Source organism: Lactuca saligna, chromosome 8 (assembly GCF_052625555.1).
Source record: "Lactuca saligna cultivar CGN05327 chromosome 8, ASM5262555v1, whole genome shotgun sequence".
Taxonomy (NCBI): Eukaryota; Viridiplantae; Streptophyta; class Magnoliopsida; order Asterales; family Asteraceae; genus Lactuca; species Lactuca saligna.
The window spans coordinates 106,002,522-106,028,350 of NC_136424.1; the positions used below are offsets into that span (position 1 = coordinate 106,002,522).

At 35.4% G+C, this 25,829-nt stretch overlaps 1 protein-coding gene across 1 annotated transcript; it reads left to right on the top strand.

Annotated features, from left to right (window-relative positions):
- Positions 1-21,957: 21,957 nt before the first annotated feature.
- LOC145013339 (large ribosomal subunit protein eL42) lies at positions 21,958-23,352 on the top strand. Its single transcript, XM_078972136.1, has 4 exons — positions 21,958-22,024; positions 22,688-22,867; positions 22,960-23,034; positions 23,134-23,352. Exons 1-4 carry the CDS (start codon positions 22,022-22,024, stop codon positions 23,191-23,193), a joined length of 318 nt encoding a protein of 105 aa, XP_078828262.1. The 5' UTR covers positions 21,958-22,021; the 3' UTR covers positions 23,194-23,352.
- The last annotated feature ends 2,477 nt before the right edge of the window (positions 23,353-25,829 follow it).

Consider the following 25,829-nt stretch of genomic DNA (forward strand, 5'->3'; position numbering starts at 1 on the left):
ATCGACGATTTGTGTGATCAACTTCAGGGTGTTAGCTATTTCTCAAAGATTGATTTGAGATCTGGCTATCATCAATTGAAAGCACAAGAGCAAGATGTACCGAAGACTGCTTTCCATACTCGTTATGGGCATTTCGAATTCCTTGTCATGCCATTCGGTTTGACAAATGCTCCTGATGTATTCATGGATATGATCAATCGAGTATGCTGTCTAATGCTCAATAAGTCTGTCATCGTATTCATTGACGATATTCTAATCTATTCCAAGTCTGAAGTTGATCATGCCATTCATATTCGTGAAATCTTAGAACTTCTTCGAAAGGAAAAACTTTATGCTAAATTCTCAAAATGTGAATTTTGGCTTCTCCAAGTTCAATTTCTCGGCCATCTTATTTCTGGTGATGGCGTATCCGTAGATCCTACCAAAATTGAAGCCATTCAAAATTTGGAAGTGCCCCGTAATGCTTCCGAAATTCGTAGTTTCATGGGTCTTGCGGGTTATTACTGAAGATTCATTAAAGAATTTTCTCATATAGCTATACCTCTCAATAGTCTTACTCGAAAGGAAGCAAAGTTTGAATGGGGTGAAGCCCAAAAAAAAGCTTTCTCGACTTTAAAATATCTTTTGACTCATGCTCCCATCTTATCACTTCCAGAAAGTGATGATGATTTCACCGTGTATAGCGATGCTTCAAGATTGGGACTCGGTTGTGTGTTGATGCAACGTGGTAAAGTGATAGCCTATGCCTCAAGACAACTAAAAGATTATGAAAATAATTATTCCACCCATGATCTCGAACTCGTTGCAATGGTATTTGTCCTAAAACTTTGGAGACATTATCGTTTTGGTACGAAATGCCAATTGTTTACCGACCACAAGAGTCTCAAGTATATTAGTCAGCAAACTTTGAATATGAGACAACAACGAGCCATGGAGCTAATCAAAGACTATGACTGTGAAATCCTGTACCATCCTGGAAAGGATAATGTGGTTGCAGATGCACTTAGCAGGAAGGTTTATCGTAATAGTATGTGTTATACTATTACTCACACTATGATGAAGTTCACTATTCTTGATGAACTAGAGAAGTGGCAAGTTGAGGCCTTAAAGCCAGAAAATATGAAGACGGAAGGGATGGTACATTATGCTGATGTTTTACTTGATGATCCATGAGGATTAAAAGTATTTAAGAATCGGCTATGGATTCCAAAGATTGGTGGATTAAGACAGAAGATTTTAGATGAAGCTCATAAGTCTAAGCTGTCAATACATCCTGGTACAAGTAAAATGTACTATGATATAAGAGCTGATTATTGGTGGCCTGGATTAAAGACAGACATTGGAAGATATGTGCCGGAATACTTATTATGCTTACAAGTCAAAATAGAGCACCAAAAGCCTTACGGAACTCCAGAAAGCCTTAGTGTTCCTGTATGGAAGTGGGAAGAGTTGTCCATGGATTTTATTACCAAATTGCCAAAGTCTGCTAGACAGCATGATAGCATTTGGGTAATCATCGACCGCCTGACTAAGAGTGCACATTTTCTCGCCATGCGTGAAACGGCTCCAATGGAGAAATACGCACAAGTATACTTAGATGAGATTGTCGCAAGACATGGTGTGCTAGTAAAGATCATTTCCAATCGTGATACTCGCTTCACTTCTCACTTTTGGGCGAGTATGCAACGTGAGTTAGGATCTCGAGTTGCTCTCAGCACAACTTATCATCCCCAGACAGACGGTCAGACGGAGAGAACAAACCAAATAGTTGAAGATATGCTTTGTACATGTGTCTTGGAATTCGGTGGTAACTGGGATAAATACTTACCTCTTGTCGAATTTTCATATAATAACAGTTACCACACTTCAATCAAAATGCCACCATATGAAGCATTATATGGTCGCAAATGTCGTACACCATTATGTTGGCGTGATGTAGGACAGAAGATCCTTGAAGTTCCTGAAATGATTCAAGACACTACTGACAAGATTCAAATCGTACGAGAAAGAATGAAAGCGACCCAGGATCGACAGAAGTCCTATACAGAAAAGAGAAGACGACCCATAGAATTCCAAGTGGGTGATTTCGTGATGCTGAAGGTATCCCCGTGGAAAGGCCTTATGAGATTTGGGAAGAAAGGAAAGTTGAGTCCTAGATTTGTTGGTCCTTTCAAAATCATCCAGAGAATTGGAAAGCAAGCATACAACTTAGAATTGCCTAAAGATTTGGCACGTATTCATGATGTGTTTCATGTGAGTTATCTGCGCAAATGCTTGAGCATCTACGATGAGACAGTCCCGTTATCCGATGTGAAATTGGATAATAAGTTAAGATATGTTGAAGAGCCTGAAGAGATCGTAAATGAAAGAACAACTAAGATACGTAATAAAGAAGTAGAATTGGTGCTTGTCAAGTGGAAACACCATAGAGGCCCAAACTATGCGTAGGAGAATAAGAATGAGATAAAAACGAAATATCCCCATTTATTTTAATCGATGTAATTTCAGGGACGAAATCCTCAAAATGAGGAGGTATTTGTAGCATACACGTTTTCAAATCATGTTTTGTAATAAATAAAATTATGAAATACTATGAGAAATTGAGTGTTGAGTTCTAACAGATAGTTTTTACTAGAAATGAAGTAAAACTATGTTTAGAATCACTCATAAAATATTGGAAGTCTTATGAGATTCCAATTAAAAGCCAAACAGCGAAAATATAAAATTTGAAATAAGTAAAATTTTATTATTTAAAGTTGTAGATAATCTTGTTAGAAACATTTAGGCGAAAACCTCGTCGAAATCCAAGTTCTAATGAAGAATTTATGACCAATCGAAGATTCACGACAAAACCGGCACGACGCCGAATGATGTAAAAAATGAGTTTTTGATAAACTAGTTTTTTAGCCTTAGTTATCTAAATGAACGTCGTAGTATTCGTTAAATCGAGAAGTTCGATAAAAAGAACGCCAAAATCAGACTTCGTATGAGGAAGTTATGATTTTTCTAAGTTTCGTATTAGCAGTAGACAACTAAAAACTCGAATTTTAGATCGAGCGATATTCAGCCGATACAACCTGAACGAGAATTGAAGATCTAGTCATTTGTAGTACAATGGTAAAAAAGTCTGACAAAAATGGACATCGGATGAAGAAGTTATGAATTTTTAACGGACTTTTTCTGTCCCGATCTGTTAAAAATATAATAATAAAAATGAAGTCAAAATTAGCCGATGAAGACTAAATGAAACTTGTAGAGTATATTCTCACCTACGCGTGCATATAAAGAACGTAAAAAACGGAGTTCATATGTGAAATATATGAAAATTTGAAGTTATTAAATAAAAATAAATGAAAAATCAAAGTATTATCCGGAGTCGTACGCCCCGCGTACGCGAGAGTTACGCCCGGCGTACTTCGCATGTAGATGATCTGGAGTCAGCCACGTTTACCTATCTTCGCATGATCTCTACGTAGAAGCCCGAGATCCGAGCTGCTGCCACAACACGTACGCCCTGCGTACATGAAGACTACGCCCAACGTAGTCAACAACTTCGGACTCTTGTAAATAGGGTGCGAGGCTGCCCGATTTTGTTTGCTCATATTCACTCTTTTACACCCTCTAGTCCCATTTTTAGCCACTTTTAACCCCCATAAGTCCCGTTATCATCCCCGACATCCGAAGCAAGCCCCGACGCCCCGAAGTTCCCGAGAAAATCTTATTTTCAAGTCGAAACTCTGCCCAAGTGAAGTCCAGTTTTCAACTAAAAACCCTGGTTTCGCATCAGAAAGTCATATTTGGAGCCGAAGTGCTGCCCAAATTATTATTTTAACCCCGGTTATTTCAAGGTGAGTTCAATTTATAGGAACAATTGTATGTTATGTGTTATATGTGCTATGTGCTTTTCAGTGTTATTATTCCGGGTTATTTTCCCGTGTTATTTTATTCGCTATTTTTATAGCAAAAGTAATACCTTTGACCATGTGATCAGTGAAAGGACTTAGATTCACATTGGTACTGGTACGTAGCCTCAGGTCATGTAGAGCATGTCTCTGTAAGAGAATGACTTCTATTCTATAGCATTGGAAAATGGTTAGACATGACTATAAGCCTGAAATCTAACAAGATGTTAATCAGAAATCTTATGTCTTCTGTGCCATTTGGGCCGAAGCTTTGTTGATGTTTATCCAGTATGAAAATTGTTATGTCTCATTGATTGTATATCTTTTAATCAAGTCATTGATTGTTATGAAAAGTTTGTCACATGATTCACATATGCCTTTATTGCTCCTTGATTCTCTTTGCTTCTGCCATATTGAAGTATATATATGACATAACATTATATTGTATCTATTATTGAACTCACTAAGCGTCACCGCTTACCCTATCAATGTTTAACAATTGCAGGTGATAAGTAACCAATATAATCATATATTGTTGAAAGAATTAGAATAGTTTGTAATAATACTTTTGTACTTCAGTTTATGTGTATATAAATTACAATATCCTGGGTAGTTATGTATTATATAACACTTTGTAATAGTCGGTTTGTATCCAGTAATTTGTAACGTCTCTATCAATGTAATATATTGCTTTTATGAATATGCATGTAGCATGTTTTGGAGTAATACTATTGTTAAGTATGAAAGTTTGAGTCTTTCAAAATTACGAAAGAATGGGGTCTTTCAGTCATCAACTATAAATAGGATGTATTTCTTGTGAGGGAGACTGGCTATGATAGATAGACAGCAAAGATCAATATGAAGTAGCTCTAAAGGTTCAATGATTGACAAATCAACATTCAGAGGATGACATCCCTTGGTTTGTTTTCCACACTCACAAGCTAGGCACAACATACAGTTACTATACTTTAAGCTTGGGAGACCACAGATGAGTTCTTCGGTGACCAGATTGTTGATGTATCGGAAGTTGAGATGAGCTAGGTTGCGGTGCCACAACCAGCTGACTTCGGATACTGCTTTTGACAGAAAGCACAATTGCGGTTTCCCAATGATCAATGAGACATCCAAAGGATACATTGTTCCTTCGGCCTTGGATTTGATCAAGCAAGTGTTTCTATCACTTGTCATTATGTGACAATATTCACTATCAAATTCAACCTGATGACCGGCTTTGCATAGTTGGCCCACACTTATCAAGTTATTCTTGAGGCCTTCTACGTAAGCCACTATTTGAATGATCAATGAGACATCCAAAGGATACATTGTTCCTTCGGCCTTGGATTTGATCAAGCAAGTGTTTCTATCACTTGTCATTATCTAACATTATTCACTATTAAATTCAACCTGATGACCGGCTTTGCATAGTTGGCCCAAACTTATCAAGTTATTCTTGAGGCCTTCTACGTAAGCCACTATTTGAATGGAGAAATTTCCCATGGTCAATACAATGTAACCTATGATGATTCAATTTGCATTGTTTCCAAAAGTGACGTGTCCATCATTACAGATTGGCCTAAAGTCGCGAAAGTATTCTAACCTTCTGGTCATGTGCAAGGAGCAGACACTGTCAATTAACCATTCCTCTCCTTGTTCCTCCTTGCACATTACCTGGAAATTAATGGGTTAGTTTGGGCACCCAAGAAAGTTTGAAGCCCGGGGACACATGGGAAACTTTCTTACTGGAAGCATGTATGTGGGTCTTAGAATCATATTTCATGGCAGTTTTTAGACCTAGTCATGGGTGTTTCGCAACTTTTGGAATGTTACGAGGTTGGATTGGATGAGACGATTTCAGAAGATATATTTTCAAGGAAAGATTTTTCTCGTTTATCCAGACACCGTACTTGGTCAATGGTCCGGAGGGTGTGGTTGGTGTCTTGTGACTGGTTCGTGGGTGGGTTTTGGCTACACTGCCTTTGGGATTTGAAAACGTTTTGGCACATGAACTACTCCTAGGTTTTAACCTTTTGATAGATTGATGCGATTTTGAAGGTTCACTTGTTGGTAAAATACCTTTCCACTTTGGATCATTTAAGGAATATTTTTGAAAAGACGTGACTTTCTTTTGGAATTTTGCAGGAGTTTTTGAAAAGGTTTTTGTTAATGTACACTCCTTTTTGTTTGATCCTTTGACCACCATATTTTTTGAATTTTTTTTTAACAGTACTGGGGTTTTCAAAGTTCTTTTGATTTGAAACCTTGGTTTGTTTGAGAGTTTTGTTTTTCAAACAAGTATATCGCTTCTTACCTCAGGACCTGAGTTCTTCTTTGAAAGACAATTTTTCTTGGGTCATTTGTGAACTGCAATCATAAATATTTGACTACGGTTTTTTTAATACCTTTGAATGAGTTGAAAAACGAGGACTTGAGTCATTCGAACTAGAGAGTTGAGGAATCTGAGAGCATTGACCAAATTTAAAATTTTCGATTGGTAATTCATGAAGAATAGGTTCAATGGTCACTATGCTTTTGACTGCGGTCTGCGATACAGATGACTGGAATACCGCAGAATATGTCAAGGGTGGGTTTTTGTTTGGACATTTTATGGAAGGTAAAAATGGACAGTTAACAATTAACTCTGGTACTTCCATAACAATTTCTTCATCTACATCCGAAGATGATTGAGAATTGGAATAGGTTGTGTCAATAATGGGTAATTGATCAGAGGATTCAAGAAGAATCTCCTCAAGAACACAATTCTGACTCATTTCATGAAGTCTACCGAAATGACATCTTATGTCTTCAGGGAAGGTTTTTCCATTGACTGGATAATGAAACTCACGATCCGGAGGGACATATGGATGTTCAACATTGAACTGAGGAGTAGAGTTCTCTACAGAAGAGAACCCATTGGACTATCCCCAGTTGTAGATTGTAATGTCCGTAAATCCGGGCTAGTCAATTTAGAGATAATAGGGGTCAAAAATGACTTTTTGACAAAATATTATTTAGAATAAATAATCTTAACCAAGATTTAGAATACGTCTCAAGGGTTTTGTACATATAAAGAACATTGAAATCTGAGTTATAACGAAGAAGTTATGGTCCGTCGAAGTTTTATGATAAAACCGGCACGACACCGGGAGACGTAAATAGTAAATTTACGATGGAGGACTTTTTAGCCTTAGAAATCAAAACAAAAGTTTCATTATATGTTAAACTGAGAACATAAAAAAAAGAATGCTCAAATCTGACTTCGTATGAGGAAGTTATGAATTTTCTAAGATTTGGCTTAACAATGCACAACCTGAAACTCGAATTTCAAATCGATCATTTTTTGGCCTATACGACCTAAATGAGAATTGAAGATCTCATTAATAGGAACTCAACGGTAAAAAGACAGACGAAAACAGAGTCCGTATGTAGAAGTTATGAATATTATGCGGACATTTAACAGTATAATCTCCTCGTACTGTTAAATTTAAGATCGGTTGAGAATTGGCCGACGGAGTCAAAATCAAAGTTGTAGATCTTATTTTTACCTACGCGTGCATATAAAGAACGTCAAAAACGGAGGTTGTATGTGAATGTTACGGATTTTAGAAGTCGGAAGTGTGTTGTACGAAAATTGGTGATGTGAGACAATCTTGGCCATTGCTTTCTCCACAAGTCTTGCCACTAGATGGTGACATGTGGCACCAAGTTCAGCCATTTTTCACCCTATAAATACAACCTCTCACACCCTCTTTTTCTTCACACGTTTCCCATTCTTTCTTCTCTTTACTCTCCTCTAGAACCTCTCTCTAGCCCCCGAAACCCCCCGAAAAGCCTAGGGAACCTCCCTAGCATGAGGCGGAAGCCCCAGAGTGCTCGAAGGCTCCGAGAAGAAGAGCTTTTCGAATCGGGAATTTTGCTCCAAGCAAAGCACGGTTATCTATAAAACCTGCTGTAAGTGAGCTACGCCTATGCTATTTTAATATAGCTTTTATTTAATTATAGTAACGTTATTATGAATTTATAATAAGTACTTGGGCTATTATTATGGGTTATATAAGTATTGTTTAATGCTTATATAATATTAATAATAGCTAGACAATTAATTAGTCTCGGAGAATAATATACTAAACTCTAGTGGTAATAATACTAGGTTTCGTCGAAGGAAATTATTTTTAAGAAGCGAAGCGTTGTCTGAGTTCAGCATCACCACCTTTTCAAGTGAGTGCATAGTTACTTTCATGTTACACATAGATATGACGTATTTTATTTAAATTACGTGTTGTGTGTGCATATTATCTGTATATTTGCTATCTATGCTGGATGAACGATTTTATACATGTTTTAAATGATTTAAACTGTATATGTATTTTATATCTACAAAATGTGTTGGGTAAAACATGGGTAGATGTAATAGTTGTTGTGTGACCAAATAAAATAATGAGAGGCCTCGATATAGATGTTATTGATGATCCGGTCATCTAGCGGAGTATAGATGACAACCACAGACTATTCTAGATAGTCTAGTGGAACGATAGCAGGCTCGCAACCTGTAGGTGTTTATTTGAACTGTATGCTCACCAGAAGTACTCCATCCCCACATGGTTGCCTTATTTGACATGAATTGCTGAGGAACCCCCGAAGCATGTGTTTTCACCCCTATGAAAGTCCTTAGACTAGGTCCCTTGTGTTAGGTGTTTTAGGGACGTAAAGTGAGGATAACGGGAACGGGTAATCAGGTTTGTTTGGTTTGATAAAGTTAATAAACTTATTTATTGTCAGTTGAAAACCCTATGTACTCACCAGGTTTCCCAACCTGACCCACTCAGTTTATTTGTATCACAAGTGTTGATAAGAAGTCACGTTACACTGAGAGATTAAGGAGATATAAGTCACTAGTGATAATGATGTAAGTTCTATTTATGCTTATGTTTTTGTATTGACGATGACATCCCAAATGTTTTAAAATGAATATAAATACTTTTCTTCAGAAATGCTTTGATAACGTATTTATCATGTTTTACTGGGAACAAATTCCGCAACATTTTTATTAAAAGAGGTACTCTGATTTTTATAAAGCATAAACAAAATAGGTCTTTTCTGTCTGTGAAAATGGGGATGTCATAGTTTGTATCAGAGCATTAGTTTAATTGAACTAGGAATAAGGATTTATTTCTAGACTTAAACTTAGAATGTTAAGCGATGATCATGAGGAGTGTGTCTAATATATCTTAGGAAGTACACATGAATAGACACAAGCACTAGGTTAATTTGGGAAGATGCCTAAATGCTTTTATGTGCTAAATGATTTGTGATGCTTTATGCTATCGTTTGATCGGATCTATGGTTTGTTGCCGACCAGATCTGGAAATTTTATGTGCTCAGGTTTCTAAACGTTTAATTATGATATTAGAACTGTCATGTAACTTTTTGGTGTAATACGGAGGAATATGTGTCTAAATCTTCCTCTATCTGTATTCTCATCTCGATACACCGAACGCCTGCTTTGGTGTATAAAATGTCATCATAAGGACTCATAGCAGACTGAGCAAATGGAGAAAATGAGAAAGCTTACAATAGTGAATGATACCTATCAGAAGATATTTTAAGAGTGATATCTTGCCTTTAGAATGTCTAATAAATAATATGTCTAGTACAGGAGAGTGACAGCGCTTTGTTTACTTTAAAATAATTTCCTCCGACGAAACCTAGTATTATTACCACTAGATTTTAGTATAATATTTACCGTTACTAATTATTAGTCTTATTATTATTATATAAGCTTTTAAGCAATACTTTCCAACCACTATGTACAGACAGGGACCAGACATAAAACACCGGAGGGCAGGACCATTTTGGCGTATAGCACTTCTGAAATCCAACAACCCTATGCGGTCCCTTTAAACTAGATTCCCTGTACCGCGAGTAGTTAAAAAGGTATTATAACGACACTTATATAAGTCATAATAATAGCTCAAATATTTAATATAAGTTCATAATAACAATATTAATTTTAAATATAAGCTATATTAAAATAGGGTAAGCATAACTTACTTACAAGGAGATTTTAGCTAGGAGTCGGGCACTGCAGGGGCAGAACTTCGTCGCTGAATCTTTCTAAGAAAGATTTGTGCAGCGCTTTAGCGCTCACCTTATTATACTAAAAACTACAGAAAGAGAATTTGAATCACGAGGGACCGAAATGCTCGGGGGATAACTAGAGAAATACTCTTGAATCAAGAGAATTGTGCAAGAAATATGAGAACCCAAGGCTCTTATTTATACTAATTGAATTTTCAAAAACTATCCTCCATAATTACTTAATGACTTTTTAGTTATATAAACAACTAAACACCTTTCTATAATACTATTTTAAATGGATTTAATGATATTTGTACTAAACTAATGTCGAAAGAACTCAACATTAGTCTTATAATGACCGCATCGTCGATACCTTTATAATGATATATACATATGTATATATATGTGTACGTATATATGATTTATACTTTATTTTAATACGTAATATGTTATTATAATTTGTAACTCGTTCATACGAACTCCGTTTTTGACGTTCTTTATATCCACGTGTTGGTGGAGATGTACTTTGCAACTTTCGTTTAGACTCCGTCGGCTAATTTTGACTTTATTTTTAAAGTTATATTTTTAACAGGACGGGACATGATTGGTCTGTTAAAATCTCATAACTTCTTCATCCGATGTCCATTTTCGTCTGTCTTTTTATCGTTACGCTACTAATAACGAGATCTTCGATTCTCGTTTAGGTTGTGTCGGCTAAAAACCACTCGATCTAATACTTAAAGTTCGGGCTATACACCGCTAAGTTGAAACTTCGAAAAATCATAACTTCCTCATAAGAAGTCAGATTTGGGCGTTTTTTTATGGACGCTCTCAGGTTAACATATTCTACGACTTTCATTTAGATTATTAAGGCTAAAATAATCTCTATCATAAATTCACTATTTACGTTTTCGCGGTGTCGTGCCGGTTCCGTCGCTAAACTTTGACGGGTCATAACTTCTTCGTTATAACTTGGATTTCAGCGCTCTTTATATGTACGGAACCCTTGAGACATATTCTACAACTTGGTTAAGATTATTTATTCTAAATAATCTTTTTTCGAAAAGTCGTTTTCGACCCCTATTATCTCTAAATTGACTAGTCCGGATCTACGGACGTTACAACCCGAGTCTAAGCGTTGCGACATATAATGATAGGTCATTAGAATATGTCACAACGTTCCATTGTAGTAATAAAAGAACTTATATTAAGTTCGTATTCAGTAAGGATCAAGATTGTGACTTGAAGGTCATAATTTGGAGTTTAACGTGAGATAGGGAGCAAGTGCAAGATCGAGCACCGCCTGCAATCACGAAGTCTTAGAGTTAGATATTCGTTCGAAGAAACATCAATGTTACGGTTACTACTTAGGATGAAGAGATAACGTATGGAGTCATCATGTGATCCTTGTTTCGTTGATGATTCCGGGACATAATCATCCTAAGGGGGAGATAATTGTAACACTCATAGATCCGGGCTAGTCAATTTAGAGATAATAAGGGTCGAAAATGACTTTTTGACAAAAGATTATTTAGAATAAATAATCTTAACCAAGTATTAGAATGCGTCTCAAGGGTTCCGTACATATAAAGAACGTTGAAATCTGAGTTATAACGAAGAAGTTATGGTCCGTCGAAGTTTTACAGCAAAACAGGCACGACACCGGGAGACGTAAATAGTGAATTTACGATGGAGGACTTTTTAGCCTTAGAAATCTAAACAAAAGTTACAGTATACGTTAAACCGAGAACATACAAAAAAAAGAACGCTCAAATCTGACTTCGTATGAGAAAGTTATGAATTTTCTAAGATTTGGGTTAACAATGCACAACCCGAAACTTGAATTTTAGATTGAGCATTTTTTGGCCTATACGACCTAAATGAGAATTGAATATCTCATTAGGAACTCAACGGTAAAAATACAGACGAAAACAGAGTCCGTATGTAGAAGTTATGAATTTTACGCGGACATTTAACAATATAATCTCTTCGTACTGTTAAATTTAAGATCGGTCGAGAATTAGCCAACGGAGTCAAAATGAAAGTTGTAGATCTTATTTTTTACCTACGCGTGGATACAAATAACGTCAAAAACGGAACTCGTATGTGAAAGTTACGGATTTTAGAAGTCGAAAGTGTGTTGTACGAAAATTGGTGATGTAGGACAATCTTGGCCATTGCTTTCTCCCCAAGTCTTGCCACTAGATGGTGACATGTGGCACCAAGTTCAGCCATTTTTCACCCTATAAATACAACCTCTCACACCCACATTTTCTTCACATATTTCCCATTCTTTCTTCTCTTTACTCTCCTCTAGAACCTCTTTCTAGCCCCGAAACCCCCTGAAAAGCCTAGGGAACCTCCCTAACACGAGGAGGAAGCCCCGATGTGATTTAAAGCTCCGAGAAGAAGATCTTTTCGGCTCGGAAACGCTGCTCCAAGCAAAGCCCGGTTATTTATAACACCCGCTATAACTGAGCTACGCCTACTCTATTTTAATATATCTTTTATTTAATTATAGTAACGTTATTAGGAATTTATAAGAAGTACTTTGGCTATTATTATGGGTTATATAAGTATTGTTTAACGCTTATATCATAGTAATAATAGCTAGACTATTAATTAGTCTCGGCGAATAATAGACTAAACTCTAGTGGTAATAAGACTAGGTTTCGTGGAAGGAAATTATTTTTAATAAGCGAAGCGCTGTCTGAGTTCAGAATCACCGCCTTTTCAAGTGAGTGCATAGTTATTTTCATCTTACACGTAGATATGAAGTATTTTATATAAATTATGTGTTGTGTGTAACGTCCGTAGATCAGAGCTAGTCAATTTAGAGACGATAAGCGTCAAAAATGACTTTTTGATGAAATATTATTTATAATGAGTAATCTTAACTAAATTATAGTATATGTTACAAGGATTCGTACATATAAAGAACGCCGAAATCCGAGTTATAACGAAGAAGTTATGACCTGTCGAAGTTTCGCGACAGAACCGACACGACGCTGAATGACATAAAATACGAATTTAAGATAGAATGATATCTAGCCTTATTAATCTAAACGAAATTTGAAGAGTTCGTTAAACCGAGAGCGTGCATAAAAAGAACGCCCAAATCTGACTTCGTATGAGGAAGTTATGATTTTATGAAGTTTCGACTTAGCAGTATGCACCCCGAATACTCGATTTGAGATTGAGCGATTTTTAGCCGAAACAATCTAAATGAAAATCGAAGATCTCGTTAATAGTAGTGAAACGATAAAAAGATAGGCGAAAGCGGACGTCGGATGAAGAAGTTATGAATTTATAATGGAGTTTTCCTGTCCCGGCCTACTAAAAATAATATATAAGTAATATATTAAAAATACAGTCAAAACTAGCCAACAGAGTCTAAACGAGAGTTGTAGACCATACTCTCACCTACGTGTCGATATAAAGAACGTCGAAAACAGAGTTCGTATGCGAAAGTTATGAATTTCTGAAGTTCGGGGCGCGAAACCCTAAAACTGTCAGATACCACGACGTGGCAAGCAGTGCCACGATGTGGCAAGTCTTCTGAAACCTCCTAGAGTTCCCCAGATGCAACTTGCGATGACGCATGCAGTGACGACCAAACCCACGACGTGGCAAGGGAAAATTTTGCCCTATAAATAGATTTGAAGGGCCAACCGTTTAGGGTTGTTATTTTCTCTCCTCTCTCTCTCTCCCGTTCTACCTTGATTTACGTGCAAAGAAGTGCCCCCGAAGCCCCGATATCATCCCGAGACCCGAAGCGAGTCCCGAAGCTCGAAGATCCCGAGAAGAAAAGAGTTTCCGAGTCGAAGCTCTGCTTGCGAGAAGCCCGGTGTGTGAAGATTTTCCAGATCTACCGAAGAATACTACTTTTACAAGCCGTAGTGCTATCCGATCATCTGCTGATCAAGTGAGTGTATAGTTACTTTCGTCTAACACATAAATATAAAGTATTAGCTATGAAATACGTGCTATGTGTTATATATTATTTGTCTATTTGAGATGGGCTTGGAATTGATGTTTTTATATGGGTGTTAAATGATTTAAACTGTGTTTGTATTTATATCTACAAAATTGTTGGGTAGAACATGGGTAGATAGAATGGTTGGTGACGATGCGACTTCATGCCTATTGAGTAAAACCTTGGTCATGATGCGACTTCGTGCCTATTGAGTAAAACCTTGGTGATGATGCGACTTCGTGCCTACTGAGTAAGCCTTGGTGATGATGCGACTTCGTGCCTATTTGATAACATTGGTGATGATGTGACTTCGTGCCTGTTGTGTAAACCCTGGTTACTATGAGACGTAGTGCCTATTGTATGAACCCTGGTGACTATGTGACGTAGTGCCTGTTGTATAAACCGTGGTAGCAAATGGACTTTGTGCCAATTCCTTAGGTAAACCATTAGGAATGAATGAATGAAGGATAGTGGATTCTTAGGATAAACCCTTGAGAAAGTAAAGGAGATATGGGGATGGGTATTTGGGTTGATTGTTTGATAATTGAATATAATAAATGTATTATTGTGGGTTGAAAACCCTATATGCTCACCAAGCTCTCGAGCTTGACCCACTCAGTTTTCTTTGCATTACAGGTAATGGCACAAGAGTATAAGTTGGTGGACCTGACGAGAGATTTTGGATTATAGATCATTAGTTATAAATAACTGTTGTAAGGTCTATTTTATATTGTTTATGCTTTTGGTCTGTATCGGAACATGACATCCCGAGATTTTGTTATTTAATGAAAATAGATTTCTTTAAGAAATGCTTTGATAAATTTTATTTTATCATATTTTATTTTGGGAACAAATTCTGCAACTCTTTTAATCAAAGGATTACTCTGATTTTATAAAAACAAAGCATAAACAAATCGGTCTCTTCTAGCCATGAAATTGGGATGTCACACTGTGTGTGCATATTATCTGTATACTTGCTATCTATGATGGATGAACGATTTTATATATGTTTTAAATGATTTAAATTGTATATGTGTTTTATATCTACAAAATGTGTTGGGTAAAACATGGGTAGATGTAATAGTTACTGTGTGACCAAATAAAATAATGAGAGGCCTCGATATAGATGTTATTGATGATCTAATCATCTAGCGGAGTATAGATGACAACCACGGACTATTGTAGACAGTCCAGTGGAACGCTAGCAGGCTCGCAACTTGTAGGTGTTTATTTGAATTGTGTGTTTATTTGAACTGTGTGCTCACCAGTAGTACTCCATCCCCACATGGTTGCCTTATTTGACATGAATTGTTGAGGAACCCCCGAATCATGTGTTGTCACCCCTATGAAAGTCCTTAGGCTAGGTTCCTTGTGTTAGGTGTTTTAAGGACGTAAAATGAGGATAACGGGAACGGGTAATCGGGTTTGATAAAGTTAATAAACTTATTTATTGTGGGTTGAAAACCATATGTACTCATCAGGTTTCCCAACCTGACCCACTCAATTTATTTGTATCACAGGTGTTGATATGAAGTCACGTTACACTGAGAGAGTAAGGGGATATAAATCATTAGTGATAATGAATGTAAGTTCTGTTTATGTTTATGTTTCTGTATTGATGATTACATCCCAAATGTTTTAAAATGAATAAAAATACTTTTCTTTAGAAATGCTTTGATAACGTATTTATTATGTTTTACTGGGAAAAAATTTCCGCAACATTTTTATTAAAAGAGGTACTCTGATTTTTATAAAGCATAAACAAAATTAGTCTTTTCTAGTCGTGAAAATGGGGATGTCACATAGGTGTTATCTATGGTCTCATTATTAACTAAGTTTTCAATTGCTTCAGTTTCATTAAAAAGTTTTTCTATTAATTGATTCAAATGTACAATTTCTTTATGGGTAAGATCCCTTTGATTTAAAGTAATATCTAACTGAGTTTCATTCAACATTATAGCATCCTTTTCTAACAACAAATCCTTTTCTAACATGGAAACCTTAAGTCTCTTATCCTCAAGTCTTCCTCTCAAGTGTTATAGCTCTTGGGTCGTTGTATTCTTTTCATCTAATGCTTTGTTGTAGTCTGAACGGACGGCAACACATGTGTCATTACGTCTTTCTAAATATGGTTCATAAACATGCATGCTGAAATTATTAGAATGGATCATGATTTTTACCTGCTCGACGATGCTGAAGGTGCTATCTTTGGCCATATAGTAGTAGTTCCTTTGCAAATTCGTTGATCCGTCCTCTTCAACAATTGCAACCATGCAGATCTTTCCTTTCCTCTTTTTGTCACACTATTCATCATCATCTCTGGATGACCACACTTGATGATCCCTCTTCACTTGGGCAACATATGCCCTTCCCGTTTCTTTTTCTTCCATCTCTTGGGCCATTCTAAGATAAAATGTCTTGTCCTTAACCACATTCGCCTTGCAGTCTTTGGCGAATTGATTCTCTTTATTACACTTGTAGCAGATGATGACTTCATTATTCTCTTCAGATGATATATCAGAGTTTGATGGTTGTGTGGACTGCGGTGCCTCTTTGGTGTGATGTGAATTTTTTGGTTGAGAGGGATGGTGACAGTTTCTGGGATATCGTGAGTGGTTGTTTTGTGGATTAAAATTGTGGTTTAAAGGTTGTTTTGTAAACTGCTGATTTTTACGAAATGATGATGGTGGTAACATGTTAAATTGTTGGCTAACCAAGGCGATTGCATTTTAAAATTCTTGTTCGTCATCGTATTCAGCAACAGCTTCATATAACTGCGGTGGGTTGTTATATGGAAGTTGATAGGATGACTCCATGGGGTATGAATATTGTGGAACTTTGGCTTGTGGTGTTTGAGCAATCAAGGCAAGTGGTCCACCGAGGTCAGCACAATCTTTTAGCATATGTGATTCTTGTGCCTGAAGTTCTCTATATAATTTGAACAAGGACAAAATATGGATTTTCCTATCTCCTTGCACAATCATCTTTGCGATAGACCAATGTCTTCCCAAACCGTTGAGAAACTGTAGGTTTGTTTCATGATTGCTTCGAATTGTACCCGCATTTGATAACTTCGTGATGATGAGATTGAAATGTTTGAATGAGTCGTCAAGACTTTCACCAAGAAGAGTTTTAAAGTTTTTAAACTTATTCAGTGTCGTGGTAAGTTTACTGTCTTGAGCTTGTTCTGACCCTTGATATAGATTCTTTAGCACATCCCATATTTCTTTTGCTGATTTGCAGTTGATGATAATATCAAAGTTGTCTGGAGCCACAAAACACGAGATTTCATAGAAGGCTATGCATCATTCTCCATTTTGTCTAGATCATCTTTTGTTTGTCGATTCATTGTTGGTTAACCTCCACCTAGTGTGGCCTGAGTACCATCTAGTTGAACAGGAGTGAGAATCGGGACATAGGGTCCTTCTTCAACAGATCTCCAAATATCTCTTCCGAGCCTGTTGAGATACCTTTCCATTCTTTGTGACCAATGGTGGTACTCACTTGCAACATGTATTGGTGCTCTGTTAGAGCCTCCAACACTGTTGGAAACATTCAATGATAAAGCTTGTGTCATATTTCCTTTTTTTTTTTAATTTTCAAGAATGAGCTTTAGTGGTATAGAAGAATTTTCAAAATCAGAGTTTTGTTTAAAAAGCAACCACTTTGGTTCCGATACCAATTGTTGAGAGAAAAACTTTTGAGAAACACATGAACAAACGTTAGTACAATATAATAGTTGTGGAATAAGTTAATCTCAAAGGATCATATTAGCTCAACAATAATAAGTTAGACTTGTTAGATAGTTAGTTGCGGGTATATAAAGTGCGGAAATATAAAGGAAAACAAGTTATATCAAGTATACACCAAACCGATTCGTAACAAGGTTTGCAGTCAAACACTAGTTAGTAAATGTGATCAGATTAAGGTGAAAAGGAACTCGGGAATAAATATAAGATATAGAGGGAATGATCTTTTATATTTCAGTTAAAGTTTAAAAAGATCTTGAAGAAGTGGTACAATTACATGAAGATGAGAGTCTTTATTTATAGAGTCCCAAAAAGTTACAAATAAAATAAACTATTAATATTCTACTGACTTAAGTGACCATACAAGGTTCACTGGATAATACGAAGCTAACACACTAAGTTAGATAACAAAAGGTCTTCATAATCTTTCACTGTAGTAGTGGTTGTGGCTCACTGCGATTCACAAAACAACTTCTTCAACTTCGGTAGACATACTTCGGTTGCGGTAGCATCTCCAACTGCAGTAACAAAACAAATTGCGGTAGACAGAACAAGAATACGAATTTGTAAAGTTAAAGAGGGTCACTTTATGTATCAATATGATGTTGAGAGATGCTTCTTTACTTTCTCCTACCTAGCTGACCAGAAGGTCAAGTGTGCCCTGAACCTTCTTAGGTTGGGGGCAAACGATTGGTGGATGTTGGTTACTAGCTCTTATAACCTGAGTGTAGGGCTATTGTGTCTTGGGAGCAGTTCTTCGAGATATTCCACATGAGATATGTTCCACTAGTTGAGAGGGAGAGATTGGACCAGGAGTATTTGGACTTACAGCAGGGGATTGAGTCGGTGACGGAGATCACCAAGATGTTTACTGAGAGAGCACTGTTTTGTCCCAAGTTTACTGCTTCTAAGCAAGCTCAGATGACCCGGTACTTGAGCATGCTCAAGAAGGACATCTGTCACTTTGTGTCAACTCAACGCTATGGTACGCTTGTGAGCTACGGGAGGCTGCTAGGAGGTGAGAGATTGAGTTGGAGCTCCAGGTGAGGGAGTTGAGGCAGGCTCCGGGGCAGAGACAGCCAGCGGTGAAGGGGTTCAAGGTCGCTAATGAGAGATTTGGGAGTCAGAGGGGTTGCACTTGTGGCAAGTGCGGTAGGTTTCATGAGGGTCCTTTCCGATCTACTTTTGGGTGCCACAAATGTGGCAAGAAAGGGCATTACGCCAAGGACTGTCGCCGACTGGTTTCTACATCGACTACCATGATCTGTTATCACTGTGAGTAGGTTGGCCATGTGAAGGCCAATTGTCCTTTATTCATTAGGGAACTGGCACAGGCTCCAACGCCAACTAGGGGTGTTCGTGGTTCGGTTCGAAACCGTGAAACCGACCAAACCGGTCATCGGTTTGGTTTTACAATTTGTATTTTTCTTTACGTTTTGGCTTACGGTTTTGAACTTTTCAAACCGTAGCGAACGGTTTGGCTTACGGTTTTTAAGTTTTCAAACCGTATAAAAACTATATCGGACCGTAGGCTTTGTATATATATTAATAATTTTTTTTATATATAATTATATTTTGTTGTATTATATATTAATTTTTATATATAAATAATAAAATCTAAAACCCAAAACATTTAATTATCTCAACCCAATCCTAATTTATTTTGTGAAGCCCAATCCTAAGTCCAGGAAGTGTTTCTCTTACCTTAATCGCAAAAGACGCAAAGTCTCAAACTTGGAAGCTCGAATTCCTTTCCCTTTTGATGGTTTTCACTTCTAGTCGAACAGGTCCCACCTTCACCTAGCCACTTCCGACCTTCGAATACACCTCGATGCCTTCGCCCACTGACTACACCTCGCCGCCTCCGCCTCTAGCAGCTCCGCCTTCAATAGTTGTCAAATAACTTGTCGAACAAGTCTTATCGCTTTTCAGTGGCAAGCTCAACATCTTAGTAAGTTCTTCTAGTTTTTTCCTTTAAATAGATGGTGTTCTGGTTAATAGAAACCAGGTATGTAACAGGTCTTAGCATGGATTTCATTACAATATTCTTTTATTGATGAATTAATGGACACTCATTGACCTTGAATCATGTTACAATCTTACAAGTAGTTTACAAATCTTGAAGTAGCAATGAAATCTAAGGTTATTATAATGTCTTTCCTTTTTCTCGTGTTGGTTTCTTGTTTCCTCTGTGGATTACAATATGCTTTTATCCTTGCACATCTGATTTATATTATTTCATAGACAAAAGAGAAGTATCAACAATATGTTAACATCTTAACTGAAAGGATACATACATGTGATAGTATTCTTCAGCAGGTATGCATAAACTTTTGTTCCATGTTTTTGTAGGTTTACTTAGTTGACAAGTCAACTTAACCATTACATTTTTTTGATCAAATGTGATTATGATAATCTGATTCATACTCAAATGGATACAAATTTAGATGTTTATTTAACATTACATATTCTGATAATCAGTAATGCATTTTGTTGTTCGTTGTTCTGATCTTCGATAATGTTTGCAGGTTCTAATCTTCGACATCACAAATTACTGAACTGCTTAACAGTCCATTACATTGATGGAGAATGGAAATTGCAAAAAAAGGATTTTGAATTTTGAACTTATTTCTAATCATAAGTGTGACATAATTGGTAAAATGGTTGAGAGTTGTCTTTAACATGGGGTACTGAGAAGGTTTTTACAATCAATGTGGATAATGCGAGTTCTAATGATTTAATATTTTATGTTTTCATTTACTGTTTTTTATTTATTGTTTTGGCATTTTTTTAACAATATTTAGCCTAATTTTCGCTGTTTTAATAGCTTTAATAGTGCAATTTTTTTTACTAAATTAGTTTAATGGACTTGACTAAAATAGGTCTAAAAACCCCAAACCGTGAAACCAATTTGGAGCCAACCGTTAGTAACAGTTTGGTTTGGTTCGGTTTTAAAATTTCAACGGTTCGGCTTTGTTTTTTTCTTGGCAAAAAACGTTACTAACGGTTTGGCTTCGGTTTGACCTAAAAACCGAAAAAACCGAACCGTGAACACCCCTAGTGCCAACTACTTTGAGGATTACTGATGGATATCAGGGTAGGGCGGAGCCCCCGAGGGCTCAAGGTCGCACTTTTCAACTCACGACAAAGGAGATCAGGGCGGCGCCATGCGTCATTACTGGTATGTTTCCATTTATTATTCTATCAATTATATTATAGTATGCTTATGTTTATGTTTATGATAGGTACATTCTTAGTGAATTCTTTGCCTAATCTTGTGTTATTCGACTCGGGTGCGAGTCAGTCCTTTGTATCTCAATATTTTAGTAAGGATTTTGATATGACCCTTGGCGAGTTGGAGTGTCTGTTGCGAGTTTCTATCGCCAACGAACATAGGGTTTCTGCATCTAGAGTGTATTAGGGTTGTGTCTTAAAGATCTTTATAGTGCCTTATCTGGTTGATTTGATTTGTATCCTATGGAGGATGTATCCGTGATAGTATGGATGGATTAGCTGAGCAGATTTGGTGCTACAATTAACTGCAAGGGTCAGCGAGTGGTAGTTCGAACCCCAAGTGGGGTAGAACTGGTCATCTATGGAGAGGGTAATGGGATTGGGTCAATGTTTTTTTTGGCGGCTAGGACTCGATAATTAAGAAAATATTTTATTAGTTCACAAACTAACTTTTCGTTTTCTAGCTACAAATTGTCATAAAAGATATATCACACACTATAACGGTTGATCAATTCTAAAATACAAAAATAAAAGTAAAAAATTGTATGGATCAAAATCAAAGTTATGGATTTTAATGAATGATTAGTATAGATAAAAAGGATGGTTTTAAAAACTCATATAGTTAGTATTTGGTTTATATATACGAAAAAACTTAAAACTAAAAAAATACAGAAACCAAACCGAAAAAATTCTAAAACCAAATAAAAAAAGATGCACACAATGATCGCGAGACGATACCGAAACCAGTTAAAAAAAACGGATTTGAAACCAGTAAAAAAACCGAATTATTCTGAAACCCGTTCCATAATTACCGCCTTTGAGACCCGTTTCAAAATGATCGAACCAGACCCACATGACACCGGTTTTGGAGCGTCAGTATACATTACTTGCGATTCCGCATTTTGGGCTCACAGTCAAGCCCAAAGTACCATTACTCGAACAAAGTTGAATTAGGCCAAAATTGGGCTCCGGAAGCCCAATAGGAATAAAACCCTAACCACTTAAATATAAGTGCCGTAAAACATCTCGTCGTTGACGAAACCCTAAAAAATCTATTATCGCCTCTTCAGAGAAAGTCGTCCACCATGGTAAGCACTCTAATGTCTACCACTTTGTTCCTTCACCTATTATCTGCAGATTATACGTGTATTAAGATGCCTATTACTGCATTTTTGTATTCTTGAACTTGTAGAAAAAAAGAGCGAACGCTTTTGATTGCAGATAGATTTCTGAGTCCGAATCGTTCTATAACTATCTCTTCGATGTATCCAGAACTGATTTTGAATTGTCCCACAGAATTCTAGTGTTCTTATGCTCGAATTTTATAACAATATAATTTTGATTTCGGTGTTCTTGCCGTTTGTGATTTAGAAATACAATAACCTAGATGAAAACTTTTCTGGTGCTAATGCATATAACCTAGATGAAAATTCACGTAGGTGTATCAATCTATACGGTTATAAACCCTAGTTTCACATGACATTGAAGTTTTCGAGAACATAAATACCTTTTCATTATAAAACTTAGATCTTTAGTTGGCTTTCCACAACTTCAAACAGTCCCATTTGAAACAAGCAATGTTAAGTTATTAGCATCAGGGCCAAAAGAGTCTGTTTATCTGTTTCTTCCTGGATAAAGTTTGAAACTTGTGTAAGTAAGGGATCAAATTCTCTGAAACAAAACATGTATTCAAGAGTTATTACGAATCACTAATTACAAAAAACCTTTTATCTGTTGCTTTTAATTTGTAGGTGAATGTTCCAAAAACAAAGAAGACTTACTGCAAGTCAAAGGAGTGCAAGAAGCACACCTTACATAAAGTAACACAATACAAGAAGGGAAAAGATAGTTTAGCTGCACAAGGAAAACGTCGTTATGATAGAAAACAGTCTGGTTATGGTGGTCAAACAAAGCCTGTCTTTCACAAAAAGGTAAAAAAAAATTATATGTTTCATTCTATTGTTCAACTTTTTATTTTAAACTTTTGGTTTTATATGTTATAAAATTTTGTACCATTTTACAGGCTAAAACCACCAAGAAAATTGTCCTAAGGCTTCAATGTCAAGGTTGCAAGCATGTGTCACAGCACCCAATTAAGGTTTGTTTTTGGCTCTATGTATATATTATATTATACATAATGTTTTGTTTAGAATTGCTCTAATTGTTGTTGATTTATTTATTTATTTTTGTTGTGTAGAGGTGCAAACATTTTGAGATTGGTGGTGACAAAAAGGGCAAGGGAACTTCACTATTTTAAGCAGTTTTGATTGCAAGTATGCAATATTTTTGGCAGACTTTTCGATGTTATCTTTTTTCTTGTTTACAATGCAAGAGTGTAATGACTTCACAGATTTTGATTGTATTTTCTTTTATTTAACTTGGACTACTCTTTAAAGGAATGCAAATTTGTTTTTCAGGGGGTGTTTGGGATTGGTTATTTAAGTTGCTGGTTTTTGTGATAATACTGGTATTGGAACTGAAACGTCTTTTGTCTATGTATTACATATCCAAAATTATTGTAGTATTAGAGGGTGACTAAGTGTCTGATAAAAATACAATAAGAAGTCTTTTTTTTTTTTTTTTGAAGCGTTTTTTAAAGATGTTTATGTATAATTAATTAAACATAACAATTACTAAATAACAATAAATTGTATTGCATTTGCAACCTTCTTAAAGTACAAGAGATTGACCATAAACTGTATTGCATTTGCAAAATTACAAGAGATGGACCAAATGTTGAAAATTCAATAATAAGTCTGTTTGTTTTAAAGGAAACATACAGAAAAAATAATTATTTATTTGCTAAGAAAAACTTTTATATTTTATTTATATGTAGAAAAACATTTATATTTTCAATTACTTTTCAGATTTACCTAAATATTTGTTTTTTAAAAAGTTATCACTTGTTTTCTGACATAACATTTATCTTGTTTGGTTTTTGAGTTACTTGGAAAAAAATAAACAATGTCACTTATATTCAAGGTTTTGAAAACCGGATTGGAGATCGAACCGGTCGTCTTACTGGTTCGATGGTTCAAGTGGTCCAACAGATCGGACCGGTCTCAAAAACCGAAAAAACCGGATGAAGTTATAATTATATTTGATTATATAAAAAATACAAAAAATGAAAAAAATAAATATTTTTTAAAATTTCCCGTTTTGATCGGTTCAACTGGACCGGTTTTTATCGGTTTGACCGGTTCAAACAAATACCGGTTTTTTGACCTTTATGAACCGGATCCGGGACCGGTTCCCGGTTGAACCGATCGAACCGGCCGGTCCGATCCGGTTTTCAAAACATGGCTTATATTTGCTTGAGTAAATGGTTGTTAAGTAAATTACCTATTTTTCATGTTTTACTTTAGAAAAGAGACCACTTCCTTTATTTATGTTTCATTGTTAACTAATCTAAAAACAAAAATATAAATGTTATGTCACAAAACAACTAATAATTTCCTTAAAAACCCGAATATTTACGTTAATATGAATAACTAAAAATATAAGAATTTTTCTGCATATAAAAAAAATATAAGGAGTTTTCTGAATGCTGATAGATAAATGGTTGTGTTTTTATTTATTTATTTTTATTTTACCCTTGTGTTAAATGATTTTTAAAGATGTTATGTAAAATAGTTAAACATAATTAATAAATAACAATAAATTAAATTGTTAAATTAACAAATATGTTTATTTTGTTAAAGTTTTTTTAAGGCTCATTGTTTTTGGGTTAGGTTTAATAGATCTGGTAAATTTAATGATTAATTTTAATATTTGGTTATAAAAAATGTAACATAAAAAATATTTATATGAAATTTATAAATAATTTAGAAACTTTGTAAAGTATATTTGAATTGTTTATAATATATATTTTTATATTATTAAAACAATAACAATAAATAAAATTGTTAAATTAACAAATAAAAATAATAAAAGAATCTATATTGAATAATATAATTTAGATTGAGAAGTTGTTTAAGTAGGGTTAACCTTATGTTGTAAAGCATATCCGTATCAGTTTTTAAGTTAGAAGTCTTCAAAAAAAAAAAAAAACTACAAAATATCAAGTGTTACGTATGTTCTATGCACAACAGACATAAATAACAAGAAGTACTATATTTATTTTAAAAAAGAAACAGCTTCTAAGTGGAAAGCTTAAAGATAATTAGTAGGTGATCCTGACCTTCGCCCACGACGTTTTATTTATTTATTTATTTATTTAAAGAAACACAAAATCGATACACTTAAAACAACAAAAAGCTTAGAGGTCATATTTGATAAATGCAAGGGACCAAAGTAGCAAAATCTTGAAATATTTGTGAGTAATATTTAATATATATAAAATGCAAGGAACCAAAAGTGACAAGCATAAAATACAAGGGACCAAAAGTGGCAAATTCATGAAACTTTTATGGGTAAATTTTGGATATATATAAAATATATGGACCAAAAGTTGCAAACATAAAATACAAGGGACAAAAAGTGGAATACATAAAACAAAAGGACCAAAAGTGGTAACTTCTTGAAACTGTTGTGGCTAAACTATGAATTATAAAAATAAGGGAGCAAAAGTGACAACTTTTTAAAACCGGCTAAAGTATGAAACATAAAAAATCACTATTTCTAAAGGTGTTATCCTTTAAAGTATACTAATTATTTAACTTCAAAAGTTTAGATGATAATAAGAGAATAGACCTCAAATAATCATTTGTGTAACATGTTATTTATTTATTATTTTATATTTTTGATTTAGATTTTAAAATTTATTACAGACTAGGTTTCAATTTAAAATTGTGTTATGGATCAACTACCATCTCACATTGCTGTTTGTAACCATGATGGGAAAATAACACAAGAGTGTTCTTGGCTTCTTGCTGTTATGTATTTTAATGAGAT

Excerpts from the sequence above, each read along its gene's own strand:
- LOC145013339 (XM_078972136.1), top strand. Across the intron at positions 22,868-22,959 it reads AGCCTGTCTTTCACAAAAAG|GCTAAAACCACCAAGAAAAT; the intron begins GTAAAAAAAAAT and ends ACCATTTTACAG. Across the intron at positions 23,035-23,133 it reads TGTCACAGCACCCAATTAAG|AGGTGCAAACATTTTGAGAT; the intron begins GTTTGTTTTTGG and ends TTTGTTGTGTAG.